Source organism: Macaca thibetana, chromosome 9, assembly GCF_024542745.1.
Source record: "Macaca thibetana thibetana isolate TM-01 chromosome 9, ASM2454274v1, whole genome shotgun sequence".
NCBI lineage: Eukaryota > Metazoa > Chordata > Mammalia > Primates > Cercopithecidae > Macaca > Macaca thibetana.
In genome coordinates this window covers 90629767-90650219 of record NC_065586.1, presented here as the reverse complement: position 1 = coordinate 90650219, position 20453 = coordinate 90629767, and the positions used below count along the sequence as shown (strand labels likewise).

General features: G+C 37.9%; 2 protein-coding genes and 1 pseudogene across 3 annotated transcripts in view; 1 reads left to right on the top strand and 2 right to left on the bottom strand.

Annotated features, from left to right (window-relative positions):
- LOC126962034 (cytochrome P450 2C18) overlaps positions 1-20453 on the bottom strand; it is a 263118-nt gene that overhangs the window by 148669 nt on the left and 93996 nt on the right. The gene's annotated exons all lie outside the window — the stretch shown is intronic.
- LOC126962032 (cytochrome P450 2C9) overlaps positions 1-20453 on the bottom strand; it is a 65266-nt gene that overhangs the window by 33590 nt on the left and 11223 nt on the right. For both annotated transcript variants that reach the window (XM_050802802.1, XM_050802801.1), the window contains exons 4-5: positions 17460-17620; positions 16121-16297 (exon numbers count right to left, since the gene is read on the bottom strand). In XM_050802802.1, the coding sequence (XP_050658759.1) occupies positions 16121-16297; positions 17460-17620 (338 nt within the window). The remainder of the gene's footprint in view (positions 1-16120; positions 16298-17459; positions 17621-20453) is intronic.
- LOC126962054 (histone H2A.Z-like) lies at positions 4893-5675 on the top strand (annotated as a pseudogene).

Genomic DNA, 20453 nt, shown 5'->3' with positions numbered 1-20453 from the left:
TCTGACACATGCAAAAACATGAATAAACCCTGAGAACATAACATTAGGCTAAGTGAAATAAACCAGTCACAAAAGGGCAAATATGTAATGATTCCACATTTATGAGGTACCCAGCATACTCGATTTTACAGAGACACAAAGTAGAATGTTGGTTGCCATGGGATGGTGGAAGGGAGAAATGTAGAGTTATCATTTGAGGTGGGGGTGGGGTTCTACAACATTTCTTCCTGCATCATCTACGCCTCTGGACACTTCTCTTTGGGCAACCCATTCCCTTTGACTTCATATAAATTTCAGGGCAAGAGATAAGGGAACACAGTCTCTGGCAGATAAGACTGACAAAGACCTCAAAGAATGTGGTGGGCCACCTTTACAAGGCCCATCTTCTGTTCTTGTGTTACTATGGATGCACTTCATGGAATTATTAATATAAATTAGTTTGCATAGTTGAGGAAATTATGTTACTTGGTTTTGTTTGTTGATTACTCTGTTGGTAGAGACAATTTTGCCATGTTATGCAGGCTGGTCTCAAATTCCTGAACTCATGCAATCTGAGTTCATCAACCTCCCAAAGGCTGGGATTACAGGCATGATCTACAATGCCCGGCCAAGAGTTATTATTAAATGGGTATAAAGTTTCCGTTTTGCAAGATGAAAAGAATTCTAGAGATGTATGGCAGTGACGTTTGCACAACAATGTGAATGTAATTAATACCAACACACTATACACTTAAAATCATTAATACAGAAACTTTAATGTTATGTGTATTTTGCCACAATCTTTTTTACAAAATTTAAAAAATTATGCACAATAAACAAGTGAGATTTATCCCAGAAATGCAAAAGTGGTTCAACAAGAAAGTCGACCAGTGTACTACACCATATTAGAATAAAAGAGAAAAACATGTTCATCTCATTAGATGCAGAAAAAAAAATTGACAACTTTTAATACCCGTCATAACAAAAACACTCAGAAAACTCTAAATGAAATAAAACTACCTTACCAAATAAAGCATATTTATGAAAACTCCAATGCTAAAGCATACTATATTGTGAAAGACTAAAAGCTTATCACTTAAAATCAGAAAGAAAAGAAAAAAAACAAGGATGTCCATTTTAACTACTTTATTTTTTTTTTTTTTTGAGACAGAGTCTCCCTCTGTCACCCAGGTTGGAGTGCAGTGGCGCGATCTTGGCTAACTGCAAGCTCCGCAGTGAAAGGTTCACGCCATTCTCCTGCCTCAGCCTCCTGAGTAGCTGGGACTACAGGCGCCCGCCACCACGCCTGGCTAATTTTTTTTATTTTTAATAAAGATGGGGTTTCATCATGTTAGCCAGGATGGCCTCGATCTCCTGACCTTGTGATCTGCCCACCTCGGCCTCCCAAAGTGCTGGGATTACAGGCGTGAGCCACCACGCCTGGCCCATTTTTACTGCTATTAAACAATAGTATTCGAAGTTCTAGCCAGAGCAATTAGGCAAGAAATGAAATAAAACACATTCAAATAGGAAAGGAAAAATTCAGATCATATTTTAAGATAACATGATTCTGTATATAGAAAAACCTCATACAGTACAGATAGAAACAAGTAGAGATAATAAATGATTACAGCATAATTTCAGGGTACAAGATCAATGCAAAAATCAGTGTTCTCTCAGGGCTGATGCTAGTGCCTGCCATTATGGGACCTGTACATAGGACTGCCCAGTCCAGCGACACCCATCTTGATCCCCTTGGGGCTGAGCGGGGAGCCCAGACTACTTTGAATTCCACAGATTAACAGAAGGTCTGAGGAAACAGAGAAGTTCCCCCAGAAAACAAGGATCAAGCTGTGCTGTATCAAGCTAGCTTTTGCTCATAAGTGCCATCTACTGACTTGTATGTCAAACTGCACAGGCCAATATAAAACAACCCACAGAGGTGAACACAGCTATAGAATCAAAGTCAAAGGCCCTACACAGCATACTTTATAGTCACACCCCATTGGAAGCAGGAGAGAAAAAGGAAAGAAAAAAAAATAGGGAGAGGAAAAACAATTCTATCTGCACAAAAATAATTTCAAAAATCAGAAGGGATAGCCTCTTCAAATAAGAAGAAACCAGCATAAGAATTCTGGCACCATGAAATGTCTGAATGTTGTAAAACCACCAAAGCATCGCATGAACTCCCCAGCAATGAACCCTAACCAAACTGGCAACCCAGAAATGACAGATAAACAATTCAAAATATGGATTGCAAGTAAGCTCAGTGATCCAAGACAAGGTTGCAAATCAATGCAAATAAACTACTAAAGCAGTCCAGGAGATGGAGCGACAGATAAACATCTTAAAACGAAACCAAAGCTTCTGGAATTGAAAGACTCACTTAAGGAATTTCAGAATACAATTGAAGGGTTTATCGATAGACTGGACCAATTTCAGAGCTTGAACACCACCAGTCTTTTGAACTAACTCAGACAAAAATAAAGAAAAAATAATTTTAATAAAGGAACAAAGTCTTCAAGAAATACTTGATTATTTCAAAGGAGTAAACCTAGGGATTATTGGCATTCCTGAGAGAGAAGTAAAAGTAACCAATCTAGAAAATATATCTGAGCTAATAAGTTGAGAAAATGTTCCCAAACTTGCTAGACAGGTAGACATCCAAATACAATAAACCCAGGGAATATATGTGAGACACTATACAAAATTATTATCATCAAGGCATTTACTCACCAGGCAGTCCAAAACCAAGGCTAAAACATAATTTTAAAGGCAACTAGAGAAAAAGGTCAGATCACATACAAAGAGAACCTTGTCAAGCTAAAAGGATGCTCAGCCTATTTTCAACATTCATTTAGAAAAAAATTACAAAAAAAGAATTTCATATTTTGCCAAACTAAGCTTCAAAAGCAAAGAAATACACTGTTGTCCAAACAAGTAAGTGCCAGGAAAATCTGTTACCATTAGACCAGGCTTATAAGAGATCATTAAGGGAATTCTAAATATGGAAATGGAAGAACAATACCTGCTACCAAAAAAACACACTTAAGTATATAGCCCACAGACTCTATAAAGCAATCACACTATAGAAACTACAAAGCAACCAGCTAACCACTTCACAATAGAATCAAAACCTCATGTATCAATGTTAACATTGAAGATAAACAGTCTAAATGCTCCACATAAAAGGCAAAGAGCAGGAAGTTGGATTAAAAATAAGACCCATCCTTCTACTGTCCTCAAGACTGCGAGGCCCATCTTCTACTAGTAGAAGTAGAAGACCCGTCTCAGACCTAGAAGAACCATCTCAGACCTAGAAAACCCTAAGGAACCTTCCAAAAACTCCTGGAACTGATACACAACTTCAGTGAGATTTCAGTACACAAAATACATATTCAAAAATCTGTAGCATTTATATACACCAAAAATGTTCATGCTGAAAGCCAAATCAAGAACTCAATCCCATTTACAATAGCCACAGGAAAAAACCTAGGAATACAACTAACAAATGGGGCAAAAAGGTCTCTACAAGGAGAGCTACAAAATACTGCTGAACAAAATCATACATGACACAAACAAACGGAAAAACAGTTCATGCTTATGGATTGAAACAATCAATATCATTAAAATGGCTAGACTGCCCAAAGCTATCTACAGATTCAATGCTATTCCTATCAAACTACCAATGTCATTTTATTCTAAAATTCATATGGAACCAAAGAAGAGCCCAAATCCAAAGCGATCCTAAGCAAAAAGAACACTGGGAAGCTTCATATTAGGTGACTTCAAACTATACTGTAAGCTTACAGTAACCAAGACAGCATGTAACTGGTACAAAACACAAATTGAACAAAAGTAGAGCAGCCAGAAATAAAGCCACACACCTATAGCCATCTCATCTTCAACAAAGTTGACAAAAATAATCAGTGAGGGAAAGAATTCTCTATTTAGTATATTGAACTAGGATAACTGACTAGCCATATGCAGAATGAAACTGGAACACTTCCTTGCACTTTATATAAAAATTAACTTGAGATGGATTAATGATCCAAATTTAAGACCTCAAACTATAAGAATCATATAGAAAAAAAAATCTATAAAATACCATTCTGGATACAGCCTTTAGCAAAGAATTTATGAATAATTCCTCAAAAGCAATTGGAACCAAAATGAATATTGACAAGTGGGACCTAATTAAAGAGCTTCTGCACAGCAAGAGAAACTACCAACAGAATAAACAGACAACCTACAGAATGGGACAAAATATTTGCAAACTGTGAATCCAACAATGATTCAACAGTGAGAATCTATAAGGAAGTTAGACAATTCAACAAGTTAAAAAACAAGTAACCCCATTAAAAAGTGGGCAAAGGACATATGTCCTTCCAAAGAAGACATACACATGGCCAACAAGCATATGACAAAATACTCAACATCACTAATCGTCAGAGAACTGCAAATCAAAACCACAGTGAGATATCATCTCATACCAGTCAAAATGGATATGATTAAAAAGCCAAAAAATAACAGATATTGGTGAGACTGCAGAGCAAAGAAGACACTTATATACTAGTGGTGGGAATGTAAGTTAGTTCAGCCACTATGGAAAGCAGTTTGGAGATTTCTCAAAGAACTAAAAGCAAAACTACCATTTGATGCAGCAATTCCACTACTGGGTATGTACCCAATGGAAAACAAATTGTTCTACTAAAAAGACACATGTGCTCGTACGTCCATCCCTGCACTATTCACAACAGTAAAGACATAGAGCCAACCAATGATGTGTCGCATAAAGAAAATGTGGTGCAGTTTGAATCGTGGTGCGACAAAGGAGTAGGTGGTGGGATCTCACCGTGGGTCCAATTAGCCTTTTCTCTGCGTTGTTTGTTTCAGCTTCAGCAGAATTCGAAATGGCTGGCGGGAAGGCTGGAAAGGACTCCGGAAAGGCCAAGACAAAGGCGCTTTCCTGAGCGCAGAGAGCCGGCTTGCAGTTCCCAGTGGGCTTTATTCATCGACACCTGAAATCTAGGACGACCAGTCACGGACGTGTGGGCGCGACTGCCGCTGTGTACAGCGCTGCCATCCTGGAGTACCTCACCGTCGAGGTACTCGAACTGGCAGGAAATGCATCAAAAGACTTAAAGGTAAAGCGTATTACTCCTTGTCACTTACAACTTGCTATTCGTGGAGATGAAGAATTGGATTTGCTCATCAAGGCTACAATTGCTGGTGATGGTGTCATTCCACACATCCACAAATCTCTGATTGGGAAGAAAGGACAACAGAAGACTGTCTAAAGGATGCCTGGAGGAATCCTTGTTATCTCAGGACTCTAAATACTCTAACAGCTGTCCTGTGTTGGTGATTCCAGTGGACTGTATCTCTGTGAAAAACACAATTTTGCCTTTTGGTAATTCTATTTGAGCAAGTTGGAAGTTTAATTCGCTTTCCAACCAATCAAATTTCTGCATTCGAGTCTTAACCATATTTAAGTGTTACTGTGGCTTCAAAGCAGCTATTGATTCTGAAGTAGTGGGTTTTGATTGAGTTGACTGTTTTTAAAAAACTGTTTGGATTTTAATTGTGATGCAGAAGTTACAGTAAGAAACATTTGGTTTTGTACAGACATTATTTCCACTCTGGTGGATAAGCTCAATAAAGGTCATATCCCAAAAAAAAAAAAAAAAAAGAAAGAAAAGAAAATGTGGTATATATACACCATGAAATGCTATGCAGCCATTAAAAAAATCATGTCTTTGCAGCAACATAGATGCCGCTGGAGGTCATTAACTTGAGAGAATTAATCCAGCAACAGAAAACCAAATACCACATGTTCTCATACAAAAGTGGGACACAAAGATGGAAACAATACACACGGAATTGCTATAGAGGGTAAAGAGATATAAAGGCAAGGGCTGAAAAACTACCTATTGGGTACTCGTCTCACTACCTGGGTGATGGCATTATTTGTACCCTAAACTTCAGCATCACACAGTATACCCATGTAACAAATGTGAACATGCACTTCCTGAATCTAAAATAAGTCAAAAATTTTTTTAAAAAAGAAGGCATTTAGTATGGTATCATTTTAAAATCAGGCAATCAATGGTCATAACTAAATACAAAATTTAACATAAACTTGCCTTTTAAACTAAACCAGACCCTTGCAACAGAGGAGAAAAGAATATCTAATACCTAAATAAATTGAAAACTATCCCATGTTCAAAGATTGGAAGACTTAAAGATGGCAATACTCCTCAAAGTGATCTAAAAATTCATGCAATCCCTACCAAAATACCAATGGTCTTTTTTCCAGAAATGAGAAAGTTGATTATTCAATTTATATGCAACTACATGGTGATGAAGCAGCTACGTTTTCTGGGATATATACCTACAGATTTGTCATCATGCCCCAGGAAAATTTAGGACACAGACACATCTGAGTGGGTTAAGTAGCTGAACATTTAATAGAAGAAAGGAGAGAAAAGAGCAGTTTCTTACGAGACAGGGGGAAGAGGGGGAAGGAGGCAGACCCAGCAGATTTTATAGGCAGGCTGGAAAAGGCGGTGTCTGATTTACATGGAGCCCAAAGATTGGTTCAATCAGGTGTGGCATTTACATAGTGGACAGGGAAGGCGGGCCACCTCACTCTAATCTTATTGTGCAAATGAACTTTCCACTTGACTGGTGCCATCTTGTCTGTTCCTTACTGTACATGTGGCTGGCAAAGGGAAGGGAAGATGGAGCCGCCATTTTGAACATACCTAGTCACAGGTAGTTCTTTCCTACCAGATTCACCGGTGCAGGCTTCCAGCTTGTTTCTCTATGTCTGCAGCTCGATTTTACAGGCTGCTCTTTCCCAGAAAATGATTTGGGGTTGCTTTTCATTAAAAAGAAAAATCCTACCGAGGACTCCCAAATGCTTACTATCTGCCTAAGTAATTTCTTCTTAATTTCTGTATCAGTGAGTTCTCAGTTTCCAACTTCAAAACTTACTACAAGGTATAATAATCAAAAGTGTGGTCCTAGCATAAAGATAGACATCAAGACCAATGGAATAAAACCAAAATCAAGAAATAAACCTAAACATCTATGGCCAATTTAGTTGTATCAAGGGTGCCTAGACCATTCAATCAGAGGAAAGAATCTCTTCAATAAATGGTGATGATACAATTGGATGACAAAATACAAAAGAATGAAGCTCAGACCTTCCCTACCTCACTCCAAATGAAAAATATAACTGAAAATGGATGGAAAAACTTAAATATAAGAGCTAAAATTATAAAACTCTTAGAATAAAACATAGAGGTAAATCTTCATGACTTCATATTTGGCAATAGATTCATAAATTTGATACCAGAATAGCAAAAGAAAAAATAGATAAACCAAACTTCATCAAAATTAAACTTTGTGCATCAAGAATATAATTAGGAATGTGAAATGACAACTGACAGAATGGGAGGAAATATTTTCATATTATGTATATGTAAGAGTTTACTGTTTTGAAAACATAAACAATTCTAACAGCTTAAAAAGAAAAATAAAGGAAACTTAAATAAGAAATGGACTTGAATGACATTTCTCCAAAGAAGATATACAAATGGGTAGCAGTATATTAAAAGAAGTTCAAAATCACTGGTCATTAAATACAAGTTAAAACCCCAATGAGAGCTGGGTGTGGTGGCCCTCACCTGTAATCACAGCACTTAGGAATGCCAAGGTGGGCAGATCACCTGAGGTCAAGAGTTCGCAACCAGCCTGGCCAACACGGTGAAACCCTATCTCTACCAAAAATATAAAAATTAGTCAGATGTGGTGGCACATGCCAGTAATCCCAGCTGCTCTGGGGACTGAGGCAGGAGAATTGCTTGAACCCAGGAGGGAGAGGTTGCAGGGAGCTGAGATCATGCCACTGCACTCCAGCCTGGGCAACAGAGTGAGACTCTGTCTCAAAATAAATAAATAAATAAATCCATACTGAGATACCACTTTACATTCACTAGGATGGCTTTAATAAACACAGAAAATTACAAGTATTCACAATTATGTGGAAAAATAGAAATCCTTATACATTGCTGGAAGGGATATAAAATGCCACATTCATCGTAGAAAAGTTTGGCTCTTATACAAGAAGAGAAACATAAAATCACCATTTGACCCAGCCATTCAACTCCTGAGTATATACCCAAGAATTATGAAAACATGCCCATAAAGAAACATACACAAATGTTCAAAGCAAGATTATCTATAAGAACAGAAAGTTGGAAAAAATGCAATGTCCATAAACAGATGAATAACAATTTGTGATATATGTGCATGGAAAATAAAATATTTTTTATCCACGAAAAAGAATGAAGTACTGATGTATACTATAACTTAGATGAGCCTCCAAAACATTGTAAGTGTAAGGACCCTGAAACAAAAGGTCACATATGCTATGAGTTCTTTATATATCCATAACAGGCAAACCCATAGAGACAGAAAGAAGATTAGAGGTTATTACGTGATGGAGTGGGGGAATGGAGTAATTATTTAACGAATATAATGTGTTTTTGTGGTGTGATAAAAACATTTGAAACCAGAGAAAGCTGACAGTTGCACAACATTGTGAATACATTAAATACCACTTAGGTGTATGCTTTCCACTGGTTAATTGTATGTTGTGTGAATTTTACTTCAATTTTTTAAATGGCCTAACTCCCTGTTTTACAGATTTAGTGCAATCCTGTCAAAATCCCCATTGGCTCCTTTGAAGAAATTGACAAGTTAATCCTAAATTTCATATGAAGATTCAAGGGACCCAGAATAGTGAAAACAGTATTGAAAAAGGACAACAAAAGACTCACACTCCTTGATTTAGTAAGTTGATATTAATACAAAGGTACAGTAATTAAGACTTCAAGACAGTGTACTATAGGCATTAGGACAGACATATAGATCAATGGAGTAGAATTGAGAGCCCCCCAAAAAAACCCTTCACACATTTATAGTCAATTGGATTTTGACAAGGTTGTCAAGACAATTCAACAGGGGGAAAAAATAGCCTTTCCAAAAATGATGCAATGACAACAGAGGTGATGTTTACACGGTATCTGATAGACACCAAATTCCAATTCTTACCTGTACAAATCATTTTAGTTTACACTCAGTGAATCCTTCCCTCTTCCATCCACCTACTCTTTCCCATCACACACCTCTACACCTCTATGTAAAGCATCCCAACCCATCTGAAACCCCTACTCTGATTCTCACAGCAAATATTTTAAGGCCTATTTCAATCCGCCGGAATGCAGGAAACCCACCTAGGTTAAGCCATTCTTTCCCATTCTCAAATAAACTGTGTGTAATAATGATGTTCATTTTCATCCTATGACATAATATTTTATATTCTCTAACTTGTTGATAATTGCTTCCATTTCACCTAAAACATGTATTTTGTTTCTCCTTGGGTAGATTTTTGTTGTTATTATTATTATTATTATACCTTAAGTTCTGGGATACACGTGCAGAACGTGCAGGATTGTTAAATAGGTATACAGGTGCCATGGTGGTCTCCTGCACCTATGAACCTGTCATCTACCTTAGGTATTTCTCCTAATGCTCTCCCTCCCCTAGCCCTCCACCCCTTGACAGGCCCCAGTGTGTGATGTTCCCCACCCTGTGTCTATGTGTTGTCATTGTTCAACTGCCACTTATGAGTGAGAACATACGGTGTTTGGTTTTCTGTTCCTGTGTTAGTTTACGAGAATGATGGCTCCCAGCTTCATCTATGTCCCTGCAGAGGACATGAACTCATCTTTTTTATGCCTGCATAGTATTCATGGTGTATATGTGCCCCATTTTCTTTATCCAGTCTGTCATTGATGGACATTTGGGTTGATTCCAAGTCTTTGCTATTGTGATAGTGCCACAATAAACAAATGTGTGCATGCGTCTTTATAATAGAATAATTTATAATCCTTTGGGTATATACCCAGTAATGGGATTGCTGCATCAAATGGTATTTCTAGTTCTAGATCCTTGAGGAATTGCCACACTACCTTCCTCAATGATTGAACTAATTTATACTCCCACAAACAGAGTCAAAGCATTTCTATTTCTCCACATCCTCTTCAGCATCTGTTGTTTCCTGACCTTGTAATGATCGCCATTCTAATTGGCATGAGATGGTATCTCGTTGTTTTTATCTGCATTTCTCTAATGACAAGTGATGATGAGCTTTTTTTCATGTTTGTTGGCCACATAAATGTCTTCTTTTGAAAAGTGTCTGTTCATATGCTTCGCCTGCTTGTTGATGGAGTTGGGTTTTTTTCTCTTTTAAATTCGTTTAAGTTCCTTGTAGATTCTGGATATTAACCTTTTGTCAGATGGACAGATTGTAAAAATTTTCTCCCATTCTGTAGATTGCCTGTTCACACTGATGATAGTTTATTTTGCTGTGTAGAAGCTCTTTAGTTTAATTAGATCTCTTTTGATTTTGTTGCTGTTGCTTTTGGTGTTTTAGTCATGAAGTCTTTGCCCATGTCTATGTCCTGAATGCTATTTCCTAAGTTTTCTTCTAGGGTTTTTGTGGTTTTAGGTCTTATGTTTAAGTCTTTAATCCATCTTCAGTTAATTTTTGTATTAGGTGTAATGAAGGGGTCCAGTTTCATTTTTCTCCATATGGCTAGCCAGTTTTCCCAACACGCATTTATTAAATAGGAAATCCTTTCCCAATTCTTGTTTTTGTCAGGTTTTTCAAAGCTCAGATGGTTGTAGATGTGTGGCTTTATTTCTGAGGCCTCTGTTCTGTTCCATTGGTCTATATATCTGTTTTGGTATCAATACTATGCTGTTTTGGTTACTGTAGCCTTGCAGTATAATTTGAAGTCCGGTAGCGTGATGCCTCCAGTTTTGTTCTTTTTGCTTAGGATTTTCTTGGCTATACAGGCTCTCTTTTGGTTCCACATAAAATTTAAAGTAGTTTTTTCCAATTCTATGAAGAAAGTCAATGGTAGCTTGATGGGGATAGCATTGAATCTATAAATTACTTTGGGCAGTATGGCCATTTTCACGATATTGATTCTTCCTATCCACGAGGATGGAATGTTTTTCCATTTGTTTATGTCGCCTCTTATTTCCTTGGGCAGTGATTTGTACTTCTTGAAGAGGTGCTTCACATCCCTTCTAAGTTGATTCCTAGGTGTTTTATTCTCTTTGTGGCAATTGTGAATGGGAGTTCACTCGTGATTTGGCTCTCTGTTTGTTTATTATTGGTGTCTAGGATGCTTGTGATTGTTGCACAATGAATTTGTATTCTGAGACTTTGCTGAAGTTTCTTATCAGCTTAAGGAGATTTGAGGCTGAGACGATGAGGTTTTCTAAATGTACAATCACATCATCTGCAAAGAGTGACAATATGACTTCCTCTCTTTCTATTTGAATACCTAATTTCTTTCTCTTGCCTGACTGACCTCACCAGAACTTCCAATACTATGTTGAATAGGAGTGGTGAGAGAGGGCATCCTTTTCTTGAGTCAGTTTTCAAAGGAAATGCTTCTAACTTTTGCCCATTCAGTATAATATTCACTATGGGTTTGTCATAAATAGCTCTTATTATTTTGAGATACGTTCCATCAATACCTCGTTTATTTAGAGGTTTTAGCATGAAGAGGTATTAAATTTTTTTGAAGGCCTTTTCTGCATCTATTGAGATAATGATGTGGTTTTTGTCATTGGTTCTGTTTATATGATGGATTACATTTATTGATTTGTGTATGTTGAATCAGCCTTGCATTCCAAGGATGAAGCCAACTTGATCATGGCGATAAGCTTTTTGATGTGTTGCTGGATTTGGTTTGCCAGTATCTTACTGTGGATTTTCACATTGATGTTCATCAGGTATATTGACCTGAAATTTTCTTTTTCTCTTGTGTCTCTGCCAGGTTTTGGTATCAGGATGATGCTAGCCTCATAAAATGATTTAGGGAGAATTCCCTCTTTTTCTATTGTTTGGAATAGTTTCAGAAGGAATAGGATCAGCTCCTCTTTGTACCTCTGATAGAATTTGACTCTGAATCAGTGTCTTGTTTTGTTTGTTTGTTTTTTGTTTTTTGTTTTGTTTTGTTTGGTTGGTAGGTTCTTCATCACTGCCCCAATTTCAGAACTTGTTATTGGTCTATTCATGGATTCTACTTCTTCCTGGTTTAGTCTTGGGAGGGTGTATGTGTCTAGGAATTCATCCATTTCTTCTAGATTTTCTGGTTTACTTACGTAGAGGTGTTTATAGTATTCTCTGAGGGTAGTTTGTATTTCTGTGGGATCAATGGTGATATGCCCTTTATCATTTTTATTGTATCTATTTGATCTTCTCTCTTTTCTTCTTTATTAGTCTAGCTACTGGTCTATTTTCTTAATCTTTTCAAAAAACAACTTCTGGATTCATTGATTGTTTGAAGGAGCTTTTGGGTCTCTATCTTCTTCAGTTCTCTCTGATCTTAGTTATTTCATGTCTTCTGCTAGTTTTGAATTGTTAGCTCCTGCTTCTCTAGTTCTTTTAATTGTGGTGTTAGAGTGTCGATTTTAGATATTTCCCACTTTCTCCTGTGGGCATTTATTACTATAAATTGCCCTCTAAACACTGATTTACATGTGACCCAGAGATTCTGGTACATTGTGTCTTTGTCCTCATTGGTTTCAAAGAACTTATTTATTTCTGCCTTAATTTTATTATTTACTCAATATTCATTCAGGAGCAGGTTGTTCAGTTTACATGTTGTTGCGTGATTTTCAGTGAGTTTCTGAATCCTGAGTTCTAGTTTGATTACACTGTGGTCTGAGAGACTGTTTGCTATGATTTCCATCTTTTGCATTTGCTGAGGAGTGTTTTATGTCCAATTATGTGGTCAATTTTAGAATAAGTGCAATGCGGTGCTGAGAAGAATGTATATTCTGTTGATTTGGAGTGGAGAGTTCTGTAGATGTCTATTAGGTCCACTTGGTCCAGAGCTGGGTTCAAGTCCTGGATATCCTTGTTCATTTTGTGTCTCATTGGCCTGTCTAATATTGACAGTGGGTTGTTAAAGTCTCCCACTATTATTGTGCGGGAGTCTAAGTCTCTTTGTAGGTCTCTAAGAACTTGCTTTATGAATCTGGGTGCTCCTGTATTGGCTATATATATATTTAGGATAGTTAGCTCTTTTTGTTGCATTGATCCCTTTACCTTTATGTAATGCCCTTCTTCATCTCTTTTGATCTTTGTTGGTTGAAAGTCCGTTTTATCCGAGACTAGGATTGCAACCCTTGCTTTTTTTTTTTTTGCTTTCCGTTTGCTTGGTAAATCTTCCTCCATTCCTTTATTTTGAGCCTACATGTGTCTTTGTACATGATATGGGTGTCCTGACCACCTATGGGTCTGGACTCATTATCCAACCTGCCAGTCTGTGTCTTTTAACAAAGGCATTTATCTCATTCACATTTAAAGTTAATATTCTTATATGTGAATTTGATCCTGTCATTATGATGTTGACTGATTATTTTGCCCATTAGTTGATACAGTGTCTTCACAGTGTCAATAGTCTTTACAATTTGGTATGTTTTTGCAGTGGTTGGTACTGATTTTTCCTTTCCATATTTAGTGCTTCCTTCAGGAGCTCTTGTAAGGCAGAACTGGTGGCGACAAAATCCCTCAGCATTTTTTTGCCTGTAAAAAAATGATATTTCTCCTTTGCTTATGAAGTTTAGTTTGGCTGGATATGAAATTCTGGGTTGAAAATTCTTTTCTTTAAGAATGTTGAATATTGGCCCCTGCTGTCTTTTGGCTTGTAGAGTTTCTGCCGAGAGATCTGCTGTTAGTCTGATGAACTTCCCTTTGTGGGTAACCTGACCTTTCTTTCTGGCTGCCCTTAACATTTTTCCCTTCATCTCAACCTTGGTGAATCTGACAATTATGTGTCTTGGTGTTGCTCTTCTCAAAAAGTATCTTTGTGGTGTTCTCTGTATTTCCTGAATTTGAATGTTGGCCTGCCTTTCTAGGTTGAGAAAGTTCTCCTGGGTAATATCCTGAAGAGTATTTTCCAACTTGGTTCCATTCTCCTCATCACTTTCAGGTACACCAATCAAATGTAGATTTGATCTTTTCACATAGTCCCATATTTATTGGAGGCTTTGTTTGCTCCTTTTCATTCTTTTTTCTCTCATCTTGTCTTCACGCTTTATTTCATTAACTTGATCTTTAATCTCTGATATTCTTTTTTCTGCCTGATCAATTTGGCTATTGATACTTGTGTATGCTTCACGAAGTTCTCATGCTGTGTTTTTCAGCTCCATCAGGTCATTTATGTTTTTCTCTAAATTGGTTATTCTAGTTAGCAATTCATCTAACCTTTTTTCAAGGTTCTTAGCTTTCTTGCATTGGGATACAATATGCTCCTTTAGCTCAGAGAGTTTGTTTTCACCCACCTTCTGAAGCCTACTCCTCTCAATTCATCAAACTCACTCTCCGTCTAGTTTTGTTCCCTTGCTGGCAAGGAGTTGTGGTCCTTTGGAGGATAAGAGGCATTCTGGTCTTTGAAATTTTCAGACTTTTTGTGTTGGTTTTTCCTCATCTTTGTGGATTTATCTACCTTTGGTCTTTGATGCTGGTGACCTTTGTATGAGATTTTTGTTGATGTTGATGCTTTTTCTTTCTGTTCATTAGTTTTTCTTCTAACAGTAAGGCCCCACTTCAACGGGTCTGCTGGAGTTGCTGGAGGTCCACTCCAGACCCTCTTTGCCTGGGTATCACCAGTGGAGGCTGCAGAACAGCAAAGATTGCTGCCTTCTCCTTCCTCTGAAAGCTTCAACCCAAAGGGGCACCCACCAGATGCCACCCAAAGCTCTGCTGTATGATGTGTCTATTGACCCCTGCTGGGAGGTGTCTCCCCATCAGGAGGCTTGGGGGTCAAGCACCCACTTGAGGAAGCAGTCTGTCTCTTAGCAAAGCTCAAGCACTGTGCTGGGAGATCTGCTGATCTCTTTAGAGCTGGCAGGCAGGAAAGTTTAAGTCTGCTGAAGCTGCGCTCATGGCCACCCCTTCCCCCAGGTGCTCTGTCCCAGGGAAATGGACACTTTATGTACAAGCTCCTGACTGGGACTGCAGCCTTTCTTTCAGAGATGTCTTGCCCAGAGAGGAAGAATCTAGAGAGACAGTCTAGCTACAGTGGCTTTGCTGAGCTGCAGTGGGCTCCACCCAGTTCTAACTTCCTTGTGGCTTTGTTTACACTGTGAGGGGAAAACCACCTACTCAAGCCTTAGTAATGGTAGATGCCCCTCCCCCCACCAAGCTCCAGCATCCTGGGTGAACTTCAGACTGCTGTGCTGGCAGGGAGAACTTCAAGTCAATGGATCTTAGCTTGCTGGGCTCCATGGGGGTTGGATCCATTGAACTAGACCCCTTGGCTCCCTGGCTTCAGCCCCCTTTCCAGGGGAGTGAACAGCTCTGTCTCACTGGTGTTCCAGGTGCCACTGGTGTATGAAATAAAGAACTCCTGCAGCTAACTCGGTGTCTGCCCAAACAGCTGCCCAGTTTTGTGCTTGAAACCCAGGACCCTGGTGCTGTAGGCACCTGAGGGAATCTTCTGGTCTGCAGGTTGCTGAGACTGTTGGAAAAGCATAGTATCTGGGTGGGAATGCACAGTTCCTCATGGCAGAGTCTCTCACAGCTTCCCTTGGCTAGGGGAGGTAGTTCCCTGACCCCTTGAGCTTTCCAGGTGAGGTGATGCCCCACCCTGCTTCTGCTCACTCTCCATGGGCTGCAACCACTGTCTAACCAGTCCAAATGAGATGAGCTGGGCACCTCAGTTGGAAATGCAGAAATCACCGACCTTCTGCGTTGATATCACTGGAAGCTGCAGAACAGGGCTTTTCCTATTCTGCCATCTTTGTTGTTCAGGTAGATTATATTTATCTAAACAATCGAGTCTATGTATTCTAAATATTTAACAATTTAATTTTATATTTTCTATGATGCTTACTTGATATTCATCCATACAATAAAAACTTAAAATACTTCTCAAGCATTACTCCTTGACCACTTAAACATCCATAGTAAACCCAAAACTAGTCAATGAATCACAAATACGCAAGCAGTCACATAATTAAGCTTTTGTTAACTTTTTACCTTCTCCATTTTCATCAGGAAGCAATCAATAAAGTCCCGAGGGTTGTTCATGTCCATTGATTCTTGGTGTTCTTTTACTTTCTCCAAAATATAACTTTTCAAAAAAGCAACGTTTTTAAGTAATTTGTTATGGGCTCCCGGGAAATAATCAATGAAAGGAGGAAAATTATTGCATATCTAAGAGAAAACAACAATTTATTAAATTAAAAGCATTTAATAAAAGCTTACATACCATATACCAAGCTCTGGTTGTAATTTAAAGATATAAATATAAATAAAATATATTCTATATCTTGATGGAGAAATTTTTATTGTACATATGTAGTAATTTTCTGATTATAAAAGATTTGAGGAAGAAAATTCTTACCAGAGAATCAAAGATGATAATCATTTCCTAGACTCATATCTCCTTTTTATAGTATAAAAGCATCTTTATATTAATTCTCTTACTTTTTACAATTCTTCTCTACAATCTTGAAATATAAGATGGTGTCAATTACTACATTCACGTTTTGTAGATGACAGCATAGGTTAAAAGAATTTGGAAAATCTGATTGATAGTACAAAGCTAGTCCCTACTATATTGATTTCTATCAAGCAACCTCTGAAATGTAATTAGTATTTTAGAAGTTGGAGGGGTTCAAAGATGCTTCAAATTCCAACTGTGCACCAGAGCAGTTAAATGACTTCTCTAAAATCACACAGTTATTATCTAGGCAGAGTATAAAACATGCCAGTTCAGCACAGGGTAAAAGTGTGATGTCTGTTTATGGTTCATACACACACAAAAAAACAATAATTTTGTCATTCCTAACCCAGCTATCTCATCAGCTAGAATCCCAACTGAGATATCAAACACCCCTGCCCTATTCAGTGTTTTTTGGCAGCTTCTATGGTTCCAAATATTCTCCCTCCTTGAAGGAGATAACATCTTTTAGATTAGGATATTTCTGCCACATAATATGACAAAGTGTGAATTGGAGGACAAGACTTCTGAGTAATGGAAGCCTCCAAAGTGCCTGGATGTCCATGGAGTGATATGAGCACGCTTTGGGGCTGTCACCAAAGTACTTTATAGAAAAAGGGCTTTGGAGTTTAGTGGAAAAAACACTGATCAGGGAGCTAATGGACTTAGAAGCCAGATCTATATTGGGACATTCATTTCTTGTGCATAAAATAAAGGGCTTTGCCATCTTTCCCAGATATTTACCCCATGGCTGTATGGGCAAGACTGTAGTATTCAAAAATGCACTTCAGGGTTTGGTCCATATAGGATTTTGAATTTGTCAGAAAAAAAGGGCATAAGTGGTTTCTCGGGAAGCAAAAATCTTGGCCTTACCTGGATCCAGGGGCTGCTCAAAATCTTGACGTTTTCATTCAATTTTTCCATCACTTTAAGAAATTGCTGATCTTTATAATCAAAACGTTTATGGAAAATAATGGAGCAGATCACATTGCAGGGAGCACAGCCCAGGATGAAAGTGGGATCACAGGGTGAGCCTAAAGAATTGGAAACAATTTTAAAATACTAGTAAACTGTAGTTATAAAACACTTTGTATTTGTTAACAGATAATAATAGTTTAGAAGTTTTAAGCAATGTTTTACCTACGAATTCCCTTAACAGCAAAAAAAAAAAAGAGTTCGGCATGCATAAAATCAACGCACCACTTTTACATTAATCCTGAAATAACCATTACAACCTAGCTGATTGAATAATGGTTGCTCAAATGCTAAATTTACATTCCTGGCCTATTTGTCTTTTACTTTGGAAAGAAAAAAAAGGAGAATTTTTTTAAAACCTAGTAATTCAAGTTTCAGAGAGAATCACATCAGTCTGCAAAGTCTGTAGACAACAAAGCACTGAGATAGAAAGCGTGAGAATGGTTGGGGATTTCAAAGCTTTTTATATTATAATGAATAGCTGAAAGAATCATGCGTTGAATCAGTAGAGAGGAACTAGAGAGACTATGGGTGAATTCATGTATTTGAGAAAATAAATGTAAGAAGCAGAATGTGTTTTATGAGAAGGAAAACAAATATAAATGAATAGTATGTCTAACATAGATTAGTTTGTCAAAAAAAATTAAACAAAAACTTTTTATTTGAAATGTAAATCCCAGGCAAGGCAAACAAGGAAAAGTAAATTAGATGGAGCATGGTGGCTCACGTCTGTAATCCCAGCACTTTGGGAGGCCGAGGCGGGTGGATCACCTGAGGTCAGGAGTTCAAGACCAGCCTGGGCAACATGGTGAAATCCCATCTCTGCTAAGGATGCAAAAATTAGTCGAGTGTGGTGGTGGGTGCCTGTAATCCCAGCTTCTTGGGAGGCTGAGGCAGGAGAATCTCTTGAATCCAGGAGGCAGAGGTTGCAGTGAGCTGAAATCACACCAGTGCACTTCAGCCTGGCAAAAGAGCAAGACTCTGACAGAAAGAAAGAAAGAAAGAAAGAAAAAGAAAGAAAGAAAGAAAGAAAGAAAGAAAGAAAGAAGAAAGAAAGAAAGAAAGAAAGAAAGAAAGAAAGAAAGAAAGAAAGAAAGGAAAGGAAGGAAGGAAGGAAGGAAGGAAGGAAGGAAGGAAGGAAGGAAGGAAGGAAAGGAAAGGAAAGGAAGGAAAGGAAAGGAAGGAAAGGAAAGGAAGAAAGAAAGGAAGAAAGAAAGGAAGAAAGAAAGGAAGAAAGAAAGAAAGAAAGAAAGAAAAAGAGAGAGGAAAGAAAGAAAGAAAAAGAAAGAAAGAAAGAAAGAAAGAAAGAAAGAAAGAAAGAAAGAAAGAAAGAAAGAAAGAAAGAAAGAAAGAAAGAAAAGAAAGAAAGAAAGAAAAAGAAAGAAAGAAAGGGTAAATTAATAAAAGGAGTTTTTTGTTTCTTTAGTTTTTTAAAAATGAATTTTCTTCTTTAGGAACTAAATGCCTATCATCTCTAATCATCCTTCATATTTAACTTATTTGAAATTTGACATTGATTACGCCAAGTCTATCATTTAATAGCTAAATAAATTAAATTATAGGAAAGATTTTCTTGTTTGGTGGAGGATCTCTGAAATAAAGTTGTAATCAAGTGATTGATAAACTTTTTTAATTTTTTTATTTTACTTTAATTTCTGGGATACATGTGCAGAATTGTGCAGATTTGTTACATAGGTATACATGTGCCATGGTGGTTTACTGCATCTATGAACTTGTCATCTAGGTTTTAAGCCCCACATGCATTAGGTATTTGTCCAATGCTCTCCCTCCCCTTGCCCCCCAACCCTTCAACAGGCTCTGGTGTGTGATGTTTCCCTCCCTGTGTCCATGTGTTCTCATTGTTCAATTCCCATCTATGAGTGAGAACATGTGGTGTTTGGTTTTCTGTTCCCGTGTTAGTTTGATGAGGATGACGGTTTCCAGCTTCATCCATGTCCCTGCAAAAGACATGAACTCATTAGTTTTTATGGCTCCATAGTATTGTGTGTATGTCCGTAGTGTGTATGTCCCACATTTTCTTTATCCAGTCTGTCATTGATGGGCATTTGGGTTGGTTCCAAGTCTTTGCTACTGTAAATAGTGCTGCAATAAACATACATGTGCATGTATCTTTATAGTAAAATGGTTTATAATCCTTTGGGTATATACCCAGTAATGGGATTGCTAGATCAAATGGAATTTCTGGTTCTAGATCATTGAGGAATCAACACACTGTCTTCCACAATGGTTGAAATAATTTACACTCCCACTAACAGTGTAAAAGTGTTCCTATTTGTTCACATTCTCACCAGCATCTCTTGTTTCCTGACTTATTAATGATCACCATTCTAATTGGCATAAGATGGTATCTCATTGCGGTTTTGATTTGCATTCTCTAATGACCGGTGATGATGAACTGTTTTTCATGTTTGTTGGCTGCATAAATCTCTTCTTTTGAGAAGTGTCTGCTCACTCACTTTTTGATGGAGTTGTTTGTAGGAGATCAGTCAGAGTGGTGGGAGAAAGTATAGGGAAAGGAACAGCTCTTCTGAAAGGTGAAAAGGCTCTGCATAGCTTCAGGTGAGAATAGATGAAGGCAGCTGTTCTCTGACCCTGAGGCAGAGGGCAAGAGTATGCACAAGGGAGGGAAGGGGAAGTCATCATGAATAGGCTTGTTTACTTATATTGACCAGGAGCTGACCTTTGATCATCCCTGCTTGATGTGCCCTGAAAGGGGAACAATAAATATTAATTACCTACAGATTATGTGGGCTCCAGGTTTTCAGCATTGTGCCTACACTGAATAAAAGCATGCAGCTCCAGCTTCTCGAGGCTACACTCTGGCCACTTAAGCCAGACAGCCCCCTAGCTGCTCTTACACTGCATACCTGT